The sequence below is a fragment of the Mixophyes fleayi genome, chromosome 12, assembly GCF_038048845.1.
Source record: "Mixophyes fleayi isolate aMixFle1 chromosome 12, aMixFle1.hap1, whole genome shotgun sequence".
Lineage (NCBI taxonomy): Eukaryota > Metazoa > Chordata > Amphibia > Anura > Limnodynastidae > Mixophyes > Mixophyes fleayi.
The window spans coordinates 10,129,601-10,144,364 of record NC_134413.1 but is presented as its reverse complement, the minus strand read 5'-3'; the positions used below and the strand labels follow the sequence as shown (position 1 = coordinate 10,144,364).

The window sequence follows — 14,764 nt, the reverse complement described above, 5'->3', positions numbered from 1 at the left end:
TGCACATTACCCTTAATCCAATTAGATAAAACAATAGACTTAATCAAAGGAAGAGACCCTTATCTGTAAGAACATCATACTTACCAATTTTTGCAGCCAGCTGTCCGGGAGGGGGCTCCATCTTGGGGGCATGGCCACTTGAATTGAGCAGTTAGGCCACGCCCCATGTCAAACTTTGCCCATTTCAGCCTATCGGTGGGAGGGGGCGGGCCAGGATGACACATTTAGCCCTGCCCCCAACCGCTTCACAAATGAGGTGAGCTGGACCCAGGATGTTGTCCTGCTCTCCCGGAAGTCCGGGAGTACTCCCAAAAATTTGGGAGTTGGGAAGCTCCAGGACATTCCGGGAGAGTAGGCAACTATGAATAACATATCTGCAGGCATTTTAAAAAGTGTTACAAGCGATAACAAACAAATCTGACAATATAGCGGGAAGGAGCTGGGGGCCGCAGGTTAAGGCTCGGAGGGGTCGCGAATTACAGATGCTGAAATTGAAAGCTTTAGGCTACATACCCACTGACGTTAAAATTTAATTGAATGTGCATTTTTAATGGATGTTAAGTGCATGTGAAAATAAACATCATTCTAGCAAACTAGACCATAGATATTTACTTTTTCAAGTGCATTTACGTTATTTTGAACACTTCTTGTTCCACTTCAATGTATCTGACTCAGGTCAACCTGGCTGGAGAGTTACATCTAGATGCTTATTAAATGCATACATAACTGCAATACGGTTTATATGCATTTTTAATTGTGTTTTAACACGTGTTAATAAATCAGATTTCAAACGCCAGTGTGTACGTAGCCTTAGAGAGGACGTCTTCCGTCCCTTTCTACATAAAGAGCTATGCAGTGCAGAGGGGTCATTTCAATATATGAGTACCAGGACCCTGTTAAAAAAGAGCGAATTGGGGAAAGTCCGACAGTAAAGGTTATTTCAAGTGAAAAAGTGCTTGGCTCAAGGGGGTGTTATATATATTTTGTTTTCTGGGAGAAAGAGGCAAGAGACAATCATGTCCTCGGCAGGACAGCAAGACAGAGTCATAAAATTGGGACTGTCCCGCTTAAATCAGGACATTTGGGAGGTATGCAGTATGCGCAATGCCAAAGAAAAAAACACTGATTAGGTAACTAACTACTCCGCACTAACAGATAATTAGAAGTTGAGGACAAAAGAATATATCAACAAGCCCAAATAACACACCGATGGCCCATGCAGCACACGTGCTCCCCATTTAATACCAAATTCAAGCAGATGGGTTCAAGGGGGGCTCTTGGCTTTGATGGCATTAACCTGTCACCTAAGTCAAAACAAGGAGGTTTGGTTAATATAAATGTCCAGGACAGTCATGGGTGCCAGTAGCTAGTTCACGTTTCATGTCTCCACCTTCCATCGGTAACTGCAGAGATGCCAGTCGCCAGCTTTAATACTGGCGGCTGATACAAATTCTGCCCTACAATAGCCACACACACTTTCCCCACCAGCAGTTAAATTGGTTATTCAATTGTTCCCCACACCTCTTAGATTGTAAGCCCATATGGGCAGCACAGTGGCCTAGTGGTTAGCACTTCTGCCTCACAGCACTGGGGTCATGAGTTCAATTCCTGACCATGGCCTTATCTGTGTGGAGTTTGTATGTTCTCCCTGTGTTTGCGTGGGTTTCCTCCAGGTGCTCCGGTTTCGTCCCACACTCCAAAAACATACTGGTAGGTTAATTGGCTGCTATAAAAATTGACCCTAGTCTGTGTCTGTGTGTGTGTGTATTAGGGAATTTAGATTGTAAGCTCCAATGGGGCAGAGACTGATGTGAGTGAGTTCTCTGTACAGCGCTGCGGAATTAGTGGCGCTATATAAATTGATGTTGATGATATGTTCTTTTACTTTCTATGCTATTCATTTCATAATCACCCTCTTAATGTACTCAGCGCTATGTAATATGTAGGCACTTTATAAATAAAGGATAATAATAATAATTGTGTCCTCTCTTTAAGACTCATAATACAACATAGGAACATTCATTACTAACATTAATTAAACCTAAACCTGTAGTTACCCAGCAATTATGGAATTGCAACACCTAACATGCCCTGTCAGCCATGGGTTCTGTCCTCATAACTTACTAATGAGTGCTTTTTGGGACAGCAGGAAGGTGAGGGGTGCAGGCAGACATGCTGAATACTGTCAAGAAAAACAACTAATAAATAAATAACTAATAAATAAATACATAAGGAAAGTATAAACAAACCTATTTAAATGGAAGAGTGTGGGAGAGAGCGCGGACTGCACTAGTTTGTCCCTCCCCGCCTCCTGTACTCCAGTGAATGTCCTTGTTCCCTATGGACGTGCAGTGCTCCCAGTGACGGGCAGGGGGGGGCTCTCCCCAGCATTGTTGTGACGTCAGCTCGGACATTCCCGCCCTTTCCGGTGGGCGGGGTCAGCTCTCCCGGTCTGGTCGGTGATCCCGGATCCCAGGGACAGGGGGGGAGGAGCTCTGACATGGTAGAGCCGGGGAGCAGCAGCCGCCCGCAGACGGGGATCCCGGCCATGGAGTAGTCCCAGAGAGCCGCGCCCTCGGATACCCCAGGTTATACCCCGGACATTGTACCAGGCGGACCCCTCGCGTCATGTCGGCCAAGGTGCGGCTGAAGAAGCTGGAGCAGCTGCTCCTGGACGGGCCCCAGAGGAACGAGGGGGCCCTGAGTGTGGAGACCCTGCTGGACGTGCTGATCTGTCTGTACACGGAGTGCAGCAGCTCCACTCTGCGCAGGGACAAGTATGTCAGCGAGTTCCTGGAGTGGGGTAAGTGCCCGCTGGCACATGGGGCGGTGTACGGGGTGGAGGGGGCATGACACATGGGGTGTTATGCATGGTGGTATGACACAGGGGATATTATACATGGGTATAGGTGGCATGACAAAGGGGTATTGCACATGGGGTATGGGTGACATTACCCATGGGGTGTTATACATGGCAGTGTAGGTGGCTTGGCACAGGGGGGCTTCAGTGGCCATCGAACAGGGGCATTACCCATGGGGTGTTATATATGGTGGTATAGGTGGTATGTCACAGGGGCATTGCACAGGGTGTGTTATACGGGGGTATAGGTGGCATGACACGGGCATTGCACAGGGGGTATGAGTGACATTACACATGGGGTGTTATACATGGGTATAGGTGACATGACATTGGGCATTGCACAGGGGGTATGGGTGACATTACACATGGGGTGTTATACATGGGTATAGGTGACATGACATTGGGCATTAGTGGGCATAGCATGGGTGTTATACAGGGGTATTGGTGGCTTGGCACAGGGGTTGATTAGTGGGCATAGCACAGGGGCAATACACATGGGGTTTTATACAGGGTGTGTAGATGGCATTGCACATAGGGAGTTATACAAGGGGCATAGGTGGCACGACACAAGGTGGTAGTGTGCATAGCACAGGGACATTGCACATGGGGTGTTATACAAGGGGTATAGGTGGCAAGATATGAGGGCATTAGTGGGCATTGCACAGGGTTGTTACACATGGGGCAATATTCAGGGGGCATTACACATGGAGGCATGGGCATATGGGAGTATAGGTGACTTTCCATAAAAGGGCATTGGTGGGCATAGCACAGGCTGGCATTACACAAGGAGGCATGTTTACATTGCACTTAGGATATAGGTGACATTACCTGTGAAGTCATTGCCCAGGGCACATTACAAAGGAAGACATGGGAGCATTGCACAGGGAGTGCACATGACATAACAGTGGGTATCTGTGGCATTAGTGGGCATTACCCAAGGCGACATTGGGGGTCATTGTGCTGGAATATTGCACACAATAGTCATTTGCAATTGGTTGTTACAATGGAAAAGAAGGGGGGGGGATGTCATTGCACCAGGATATTCAGGGAAACATTGGGGGCGTTGTACAGGGATGTTACACAGGAAGACAGGTGGCATCAAGTCATTGTACAGGACATATGGGAGTATCCCCCGGGGTGGGGGGATTCATTGTCTACCACTGTTTGTTATAAGATCATCTACACATCAAAATAAAGCCAATAATGTTACCAGTACAATGAATAAATCACTCATATATTACACACTGAGTTAACTATGACTTGTTTGACATTATATTTACATATTGGCCATAATCTTATATTTTAATTGAATATCTATCTATCCCATCCCATGTGAATCAGCTAATCTAATTATGGTGGATTGTGTTGAAATATAAAGTTTAGAACCGGTGCTGTATATTTTGTAGAACTGTCAGTCATCAGCTTTCTGTTTTTTGGCAGCTGGTGCATTAACCTGCAGATCTTCAAGGCTTGAAAGTCTTTTATAAGTAGCCCAACTGTATGTTGATTGATGCAATTCTATGTAGATGTATGTTAGTTAGGACCCTTGTTTATATGTAAAACATCCAATGTTTCCTTTAAAGTCAAGTCTACATCTGTACACGGTCACAGGAGTCTTTCATGTAAGGACTCGTACACGCATGTGCTCCAAAATCGAAAACTAATCTGCGCTTCAGACTCTCTTTAGTGATGTGCTTTTCATCCGTTGCGCTTTTACAATCTATTTTGCTGGTGAGCGTGCATTAACGCATGAGAAATAGTTTGTTTCGCTTTCTAAAAGTTCAAAGGCATAATTTAGCTTTTAGCGCACTATAGTGGGAGTGAGCTCTTTAGAAACCATTCATCTTATTTTTAATGTGGTTTTCAGACGTTAGCGTCCGAAAAGTGCATTAACAGCAGGTAGGTGTGAACGAGCTCTAGATATTTACCATGCCCTATAGCACTGCTTACTCCTGGAACACCCCTTATTAAATTCAGGATTGCCTATACCCTGGTCAGTGCTTGTTGCCATATTCAGTCTTTGATCAGATATGAAAGAAAATATGCGTGCATAATTGTAGGAGATTATATCAAGCAGCTGACTATACATTAGGAGCATATAAAACAGGGCTGCACCAGTCTGCAATTGAATCATGCAGTTTGTAATATAATTTGTGAGAGTGTATAGGAAAAACTGTGCCAATAAGCTAAAATCTCAATAAGCAAGATGTTTCTAGCTATGCACCATAACAATTATTTTGGTAACACACAGCAAAAACATTAACTATTTGTGGGCATCGGTGATGATGACAAATAATTGCTATATTTTTAGTATGTTCTTGTTCAGAATCATCTTAGTTCCAAGGAGTGGTTGTTGCTCTCTGTGAGTAATAAGAAAAACAAATCCTTATGACGTACACCATAGTATACATACTTGCACTTTTGCAGAGAAGGATATGAATCTTGTTCTAGTAGCTCTAAAGCTGTTGGTTGTGCCCACGCTAATGGGCACAGGTTTCAGCCTGCACTGAATAATATACCCCTTGCACCCCAGTAGCTGTGTTGAGAGTTGTAGTTGCACCCCAGTAGCTGTGTTGAGAGTTGTAGTGTTATTTGTTTACTGCATTGTACGGTCTTGTTGTTCTCCCTCTCTATGGTGCTGCGGACCTTGTGGCACCCTATAAATACAGGATAATAAGCCTAGTTTCGAACTTCTGTCCAGTCGCAGGGCGCTGTCACTCTGTTTTCCTAATTGATAACAATTCATTTGGCAGAGGCTTAATAACCTGTACAGCTTTACCTGTGCTCTTCCTAATTATTTATGGGTTATGTTGGTCTCTTTCTTGCTTGTCAACATCAGGAATGTCTTTATTGCTTTTCGGGTGAGAAAGAAGGTAATTTCTATGTCATTTTTGAAGTGCAGTTTGTTTGTAGGATTCTGGGCAGGATAATTAGATCCTTTCTTGTGTCTGAAATGCTGATTTCGGTCATGTTGCAGACTGTTGGTCTGAAATTAGGCATGGCTCTGTCACTGTCTATATCTGCCCTGGGTCTGTTGATAAACAAGACTCCCAGACTTGGGGCACCCATCCGTAAACCGAAGCATAACTTGGACTCCTGGCAAAGCCTGAAAGTGAGTTGAGTTGTTTTCTACACACAACTTTGTCCTGCAGAGACTCTGTGTTTGGTTAACATGGCAAGTGTGAGACTTATTTGTTTTGTAGTTACAGCGTTGGCTTTGTACCCGGCGGTGATATCGGAGAACATGTGGATACAGCAAGAGTGAACTCGGGTAACAGTGTCTGAACAGATCACGTGAAGACAATGTGTAGTTCTTCCTGCCCATCCCAGATCTGCAGAACATCCTATATTCTTTGGAATGTATGTGTGCAGGATAATTCAGCCACTGTATACATAGTGACTGCTTATTCTAGCAAATATATTACAGGATATCAGAGGCTTATACTTGTTTAAAGGGGAAAGAAAATAAATGTTCCTGCTGTCCACATTTTGTGGTTGTTTTTTTTTTTTTAAGCCATTATGTTTTTTGATCAGTGGAATTTTTAATTTAACATTTGGTTGGTATTTATTAGAAGGTAGTATGTTTGGGTGGGCACCCAAAATTTTTCTGGATTTTCTGTTTGACAGATTGGAGAGATATTTGTCTAGTTGTGAACAGTTATATAAGTGCATGAATAATTGAAAAGGTTCTGAATGTTCGATGAGTCTGTGCCGTTTTAATGAAGGTAGTCCTCGAAAAATGCCCTGACGCAGGGAATATGTACCGGGGCCAGAAGAAGTGGATTCCTGTAATGCTTTTTCCTCTCCGTACGTATAATAAAACCAATAAAGTGATGATGGAAGAATCATCTGGACAGAGTGTACGCTAAATGTTATCGCCGAATCCTGTGTCCAAGGCACAAGTTAGAAGCAAGAAATGTTATTTCCTGTTTATATTACAAAGCGTAACTCAGCATTGTTGGGAGCTGGCTGTGGCCTCGAAGGTGTAAATTGTTTTTAAGGACATGTTTTTAAGTCCAAGTAAAATATTACATGATTTTTGCCTTGGTAATCCACTCTGTACTAAAAGTTCCATTATATTATTTTATTTTTCAAGCATGCTAAGTGTTAGGTAGCCTAGATTTTGGTTTCTCTTGTGACTTGATCAAAATCGACTGAATACCCAAAATGCGTCAAGCTTGCTACATGTCGCTTTGGGGTGTGAATAAGCTTGCACGTTGACCAAGGAATCCAATAGTCCTTACGTCCTTAAGTGCTTTACATGTGCAATCTTTGCAATACTAGGTACTTTGTCATCACCATATAACACCAACAAATCTACAGATGAAGAAATACTACCAATCACTACAATCTCCTCTATTTGGGGCCCAAGCTTTGAGTTTTGCGGCTCCTCTTCGAAACTCGCTTCATCGCACAATCCGAGCGGCCGCCTCTATAGAAATCGTCAAATCAGCCTCAAGAATTACCTTTACCAACAGTCTGTTATATCCAGCGTTAATGCCCCACTAGTACCAAATGCTTAGCTTCCATTCTTTTATCTTAATGTTTTGTTGTTTTGTTTTTTCGTATCCTGTTTTTATTCTACAAATGTACAATGCTTTGAGACCTCCTGGGAGATAAACACTGTGTAAATCAACTTCTAAAAAAATGAAAGTCTCTCCATTGAGCAACATAGACCAGTTCCTTTCACCTGTGAAAGTACCTAAGTGTATGGTTTCTTTTGCATGTCATTACTAACCTGTCTTCCTTTCAGTCTTGGGCATAGGCCAGTGCTAGCCAACTTGGCTTACCTTGAGGCATGCCCCCCCCCCCTGTATTTCTCCATCTATCGGATTTTCTATTGGACACATTACAATAGACATCCATATATCCTCGCTCTAAAAGAGGCTTGTAAAGAATGACGGCTATGTTGGGTTGTTTAAAAGCTTCCTGCTAATATGCATTATCAGTTATGGACAGTGGCGTCCCAGAAGAATGCATTACTATTGCAAGAGCTTGGTCGATTCCATTGCCCCTCTAAATATCTCTATTGCTCTACAAATAAAGTTATTGAGAGCGTGTATATCAGTGATGGGCAACCTGATACACTTCAGGGGCCGCATGACGCGACCCTCTAATTTTCAAAAGGGCCGCACATTACCCTTAAACTCAGTAATAATTTGAAACAATACTGTTGCGGTTCCACACACGGAGTCTGGACTTTATGATGTGAATCCTAGGGTTTGCACAGCTTAGCGTTACTCCAGCAGGACGCGGAGTCTAACGAGGAGATGGTATTCACCAGGGATCGTATGGCCTTAGCTGCGTCTGTCTTGCAGGTCGCGGCCCCCACTAAGAGCACTGAGCGAAACCCTCTGGGAAGGTCAGTTGAGCTGGTAGGCACGAAAGAGTAGAGCGGATGGTCAGATCTGCAGACAAATAGATGATCACACTGGAACAGAAGATAGAGTGTGAGCTCTGCAGTCTAGCCGGTTACCACACAGGAATGGAGTGGAGAGAATCAGCTTTGCAACAACTGTAGGGGGTCAGCTCTGCGGACAAATAGATCAAGCACACTGGAACAGAGTTAGAGCGTGGGCTCTGCAGACAAGCAAGACACTAGAGGGAAGCCACGTCTTAGCACCAGGAAGTGACTTAGAGAGCAGGCACCGGATGTTCAGGGAAGGTGCCTTTTAAACTTGGTGCCAAATAGTCTGGCCAGTGGAAGAGCAGCCAAGGTTTTTTAAATACGGCGGGTCTGCGCATGCGGGACGGAGCGAGCCGCCGGAGGAAGGTAAGTCTGCCGGGGGTCGGGTGTGCTGCCCGATCACCTGGCGTGTGACAAATACATTTAATTGTAGAAAGAGATGCCCATCTGTAACAACATAACATTTTAAACAAGTGTTACAAGCTATAACAAAGAAAAAAAATCTGATACTAAAGCTGGAAGGTGCTGGGGGCCGCAGATAAAAGCTTGGGGGGGCCGTCTGTTGCCCATCGCAGGTGTAGACAGTAGGTTACAATATTTTGCTACATGAGGAAGTTGATTGGGCAACCTCTTGTGATGCTGGTATTATATAAGCAGAAGGACTTCTGGATGGAAATGAACACCGAAAGATCTATTTGCACTTTCCTCATCAAGATCTATAAATCACTTTTTCCTTTTCATCCGTCCCTGGCATCCATTGCTATCGCTTTAATCCTCCTTGCTGACGGCTAGACAGGAAAGAAGTTTGCATCGGAAGCATATTGTGCTGTACCCAATAACAAAAAAAAACAATGGAGGACCCTTTTGTTGCTAAGGAAAAGTTAAGAAGAATTTTTTTTTCTAGGTCATCGCATCGTCGTTTTCACTTGCTTCTCTCTCTGCCCCAGTGGGGCTTACAATCTATCACAGACGTGCAGACTCCATGATCAGTTTACTGAAATTCCACTAGGCCAAACAGTGTGTTTTTAGTCTGTGGGAGAAATCCATACACCCGGTGAGAACATATAAACTCTACACGCTTAGCGGCACCCTGGTCGGAGGTAATTCCAGGCCCCAGTATTACGTGGCGGCAGTGTCCACTACTGCGCCAATGTGCTGCCCTCTATACTGATAGGGCACAGTGACCGCACCGCGTGTGAATAATAGGGGAAGGGACTCCTAATACACAGGTTCTCATTCTTTGTTTCATCCTGGGATCCCTGATTGAGCTGAGTTAAAGGGTTGTTCAACTGAGATATTGAAATGAAGCCGCATAAAGGTAAAGTACTTTGCTCAGTCTTCTACTGAATTCCAATCCAGCTTTGTTTAATTATTTCTGACTGTCTACTATACGAACATCTACCTGAAATAATTTTGCTATCCATACACAAAAGAAGTTTTGGGTATTAGAATAATTATTTAGAAGTTTTTTTTTTTTTTTTTTTTATTATAACCGTTTTATAATTTTTAATCAAATTGGGCATCAGGTTTGACGTCTGTCCAAAATAATCACATTAAGCAATCAGTTTGTTTGGATTTGATAGTGTAACAAAAATGTGTTGAATCTTGCAAAATCCATTAATTCAACCTGCTCTCTGGACCACCGTATCTGCAGATTTGGTCTTGACGTGTGGCAAATTAGGTAAAAATTCAGTCATATTTGCGCTGACTAACTGCCTCTCCACAAGTAACTTGCTTACAGTGTATGAAAGGAATCTGACATGGAGCAAAAATCTCTAATAATAAAGCATAACATGTCAGATTGACTTACTCTGACATCACTGCCCCCTTCCCATCCATATAGGTCCATCAGTCTGCAGTACAGATGGCTAAGTATAACTTTAGTCTAGTCCAGGGTTTCCCAAACCCAGTCCTCAGAGACCCCTAATGGTGCAGGCTTCCCATATCTCCTTGCTGGAGCACAGGTGTAATCATTACTGACTGATACAATGTAACAGTTCCACAGGTGGTATAATTATATCACTGGTAACCTGGAAAACCTGCACTGTTAGGGGTCCCTGAGGACTGGGTTTGGGAAACCCCGATCTAGTTTGACTGGTTCAAGGATACCATGTTTTTAGCTTGCACAACATGAGAAATCCCGCTTGGAGACTATTGTACAGTAATATCCTTATTGATGTTAACTTAAATATTTGTTGCGTTTCGGTGCTAGAAGCACCATCATCACAACATGTTCCGGTATTGTACAATATTCTCCTTCCTTGTGAATTGATGGGCTCCATGCTGGTTCAGCCAACTAACCTAGATTCCTTCCCTGCGTGTAGTTTTATTTGTTGTTCTTTAAATATGTCCAGCAAATATGATGGTCCTCACTCCAGTAATTTCCTGACACTTTTACCCAAAACCAAGAGGCGGAACGCTTGACACAGTAATTTGTAATGTTGCAAATCCTACACAAGGCTGCCTATAGCTATTTGTTATATTATGGGGGTGGGGGATATTCAAATAACCACATTTTTCAGAAATCACAACTGCAGGGTAAATAAAATAGCTCCTGAAAACTATTATATTTCTAAGTTTTTTTACCTAATGAACTGATAGATGATGGTTCAGCCCACAAATTGGCTGCTTTGTTTTGTGTGCGGTTTAACTTACCGATTCTTCATCCATTGTTAGTCTGTTCAGTTAATGGACTCACTTCCTGGTTTCCTGTCACTGACGTCAGTAATTGGGTTTCTCACCACGTTATCTCTTTGCTTTCTGAAGGCTACGCAGGTACCAGAGTTGTAATTTGTTACATGTAACTAAATCCCTCTTAAAAAGTGGAACTGAAAAGGAGTTAAGTGATTTTTGTTTGATAAATAGGTACCCTGTAGCTTTCACGCCCTCTGATCCGCACGTGGAGCTGGAGTTTGTAAAGTTCAGGATATACTATACTATATTCTACAAACAAGTACGTAGATCACACACTGGCTTTAAAGAACAGCTAAACTACAGCAAAGTTTGTTTCAATACACAAAGGAAATTTTGTAATAAAAAATGCTTTTAGCGGCTGCATATGCAATGGTAGATTAAAATAATACGTTGATTAATTGCAAATATAGCACACTTGCACTAGACTGATAAAAGCTAATTACTGATCGGTTGCTGTGATTCAGTGCTATCTGTAGATGAAGCCCAGTGTTTTATGTGTGAGAGAGTATTAGTGAAAGCCTAGATATTTTGTTAACACTTATTGAATTAAGATACATAGCAGTTTGACTTCATAAGGATATAAGGCTTTCAAACAAGAAATGAAATAAACTTCCTCCTGTATCACCATCACAAGTATGGCTGGATCACTTATAAATAACTTATTGTAGAAATTTATTTCAATTAGTGACGCCGTGCGCTGATGTATATTAATGCAAATGTACTGATTTTTGTACAGAAATATATTGATTTCTGATGCAGTAGGCATTTGTGGGAGGAAATGTGTTTTTGTAAGAAAGGCAATCCAATGCTAAATAAATCTTTTTATTTATGAGTGTCCAAGACCTCTTTTTGCCTGAATGCTCAGGAGGGGGTCGCTAGCCTTTCTTCCTGTGTCTTAGAGAGATAGGAAACCTATCGGCAAGTAATTTAGGAAATCACAGATTGATGGAGATTTTGTTAAGTTTAAATTGCATTTAAATCCAAGTTTAGAGAACATATTACATCCTGATGTTAATCATTGATCTAATATCTCGGACTTTGTGGTGCCAGGTAGGAAAGGGCACCCCATGACAACGTGTGTCAGAGTATATAAAGAGCTCTGTTATATTGGGCAGCACAGTGGCCTAGTGGTTAGCACGTCTGCCTCATAGCACTGGGGTCATGAGTTCGATTCCCGACCATGGCCTTATCTGTGTGGAGTTTGTATGTTCTCCCTGTGTTTGCGTGGGTTTCCTCCGGGTGCTCCGGTTTCCTCCCACACTCCAAAAAACATACTGGTAGGTTAATTGGCTGCAATCAAAAATTGACCCTAGTCTCTGTCTGTCTCCCTCTCTGTCTGTCTTTGTGTGAGTGTGTGTATATATTAGGGAATTTAGACTGTAAGCTCCAATGGGGCAGGGACTGATGTGAATGAGTTCTCTGTACAGCGCTGCGGAATTAGTGGCGCTATATAAATAAATGATGATGATGATGATGATGTTATACCATCTGTACTTCTGGATGATCCGCTACTACCTCTAACTAGTGTGTAATGGTCCTTGTCAGGACCCTTGAGTAAATAAACGTCGCTGCTTGAAGATTCTGCCTGATGCCTATTTCCTGCTGTATCCTGTGACCAACAGAAACACTCTAATCTGTTTCCCGGATGTCCTGTGTTGAACCCAGCGTCTGTGCCAATGCTCTGCCCGCTACCCAGCAGTCCTGATCCATAATAAGCGGCCAGGAGGTACCAACCAACCTACAGCAGAGGTGCTATACCAGCTACCCTAAAGCGAACAGTTCTAGGTGGCGCAAAGGAGCCTAGTGGTGGCAGCGATATTCTCCTACAACTATTGTGCAGTTGGCATTCGCAGTCAGCGAGTGGCAAGGTGGCACCAGTAGGAGTTGTCAGTACCATTCAGTTACTGACGGCGAGAAAGAAACGCAGGTATACTGTGCAGGAAAAACATCCCATCGTCCTTCTTCCCCCAACAGATCAAGCGGCTTGTTCATAATGAGTGGCTTCCAAGGAGAGTTCTAGACTTCATGTGGGCCACACGTCTGACAAGCACACGCGTTAACTTACCGGCATGTAACACCCCCAGATCGCATCCTTGCTGTAATTCAAACCACAATCCTCTGGAAAGACTGCAGCGAAAGTTGTCTTTTCATATAGAATCCGCTTGTTTTTTAAGATGTTGTAGCCCTTTGACATATGTTTCACAGTCGTCCTCAGTCAGTGAATGTCAGGTTGTTTACATGTCTTGCTAATGTGAGGTCAGAAAGTATGTTTCCCATTAATGGATGAAATCCTCTCTTCCATCCACAATGATGGCAGTGTTTCCTATATAAAATTGTGTAACCCGTGGTAAAATTCACTAATTCCATCCCTTTTTCATTTCGGTATTTATGCACTGGATAGGGAAATCTTGTTCCTGTTCTGATCTGCAAAATTAGGTGCATTGTAACACTTATTCTGTACTTTACATGTAACTCCCTAAACTCCGCTAAACTTCTCTGCTAGGATTGGGGGAAAATTCTGCTCCAAGCTTTGCAAACCTTTGTACTTTGGTGGAAATGTCGATCCACGGCAGAACTAAAGCTGATTTTGCCCATTGTAAATAACCTCTATAGTAGCGGTGGGCAAAGGCGGCCCGTTGAGCCTTCTCTTGCGGCCCCCTGGCCGGCTGCTTTGTTCTGTGCTACAGGAGTTATTAAATATTGCACCTTTTGGTTTGTGCTATAGCTGTGCTTTTGCACGATATGGACTCATCCCTCTATAACCATATGGTGAATGATGCGGTATACAGCTATATGATAACTAATTTGTGATCTGACCAGCGTACAAGTGACCTCTTTGGACATAAGCATTTCACGAATAGTTCATTGCTTAATTGTAGGTCTGGCTGACTGATATTACAGCTGAACGGCATTATAGGAAATTACATTTGATAATATATGAAAAATACACAACTGGGGATAGAATTATCAGACTTTGTAAAAAGGGAAAGTGGATGTGTTGCCCGTGGCAACCATTCAGATTCTATCTGACATCCTGTAGATGTAGTAGTTTAGAGATAACTAGAATATGATTGGTTGCTATGGGCAACAGCTCCGCTTTCCATTTTTAAAGGTTTGGTAAATCTACCCTTGAGTCTTTCACCCCAGAACTCTTTTAAGAACCCCCATAGTATTACATGGTTCGGGATTCGAGGAATCCTCAGTATCAGAAAGTTAAACGTGAGCCCTAAGTTTTAGCGTCTGTTATGCTGCAAGTTTTTACCCTTTCACTCTAAACAAGAGGCAGTAAATCCACTTTCCTGGACAAGTGAGAAGTAAACTGATTATAATACTGATAAAATAAATATTCCCCAGAAGAACTAGTCTGGCCGGTACATTGAGCTATGTTCCATCCTGTGTAACTGAGTCCAATGGAAAGAATCTTGTTAATATTTAATAAGACTAATGCACAGCACTTTGTCAATTGGATGACCATTTCCTCTTTGTAAGCATGAAATGTAGTTTCAGACACACTTAATGTATGAAAATACAAAGTGAGTTTGTATAGCTGTTAGCATGACTTGGAAAGGTGATCTATCATTCCCTGAAGACATGGCCTACGTCACAATGGTTTAATACCCTAGATTGCTAGCCCCGAGTCCAGGACACGCCTCCTGGAGCCTGTCCAAATTGGTAAAAGGTCAGCACAGACGGTGATCATATTGATATTTATAGAAAGAAGTCTTTGGGGTAGTTTTATTTAACCTTCTATAAAGGAAAGGTAGAGCTGTTGCCCATAGCAACCAATCAGATTCTAGCTATCA

At 42.8% G+C, this 14,764-nt stretch overlaps 1 protein-coding gene across 2 annotated transcripts in view; it reads left to right on the top strand.

Moving 5' to 3' along the window:
• The first annotated feature begins 2,417 nt into the window (after positions 1-2,417).
• Positions 2,418-14,764, top strand: part of CDC42BPB (CDC42 binding protein kinase beta) — a 79,151-nt gene continuing 66,804 nt past the window's right edge. For both annotated transcript variants that reach the window (XM_075193360.1, XM_075193359.1), the window contains exon 1: positions 2,418-2,803. In XM_075193360.1, coding sequence (XP_075049461.1) covers positions 2,629-2,803 — 175 coding nt within the window. In that variant the 5' untranslated portion in view covers positions 2,418-2,628. The remainder of the gene's footprint in view (positions 2,804-14,764) is intronic.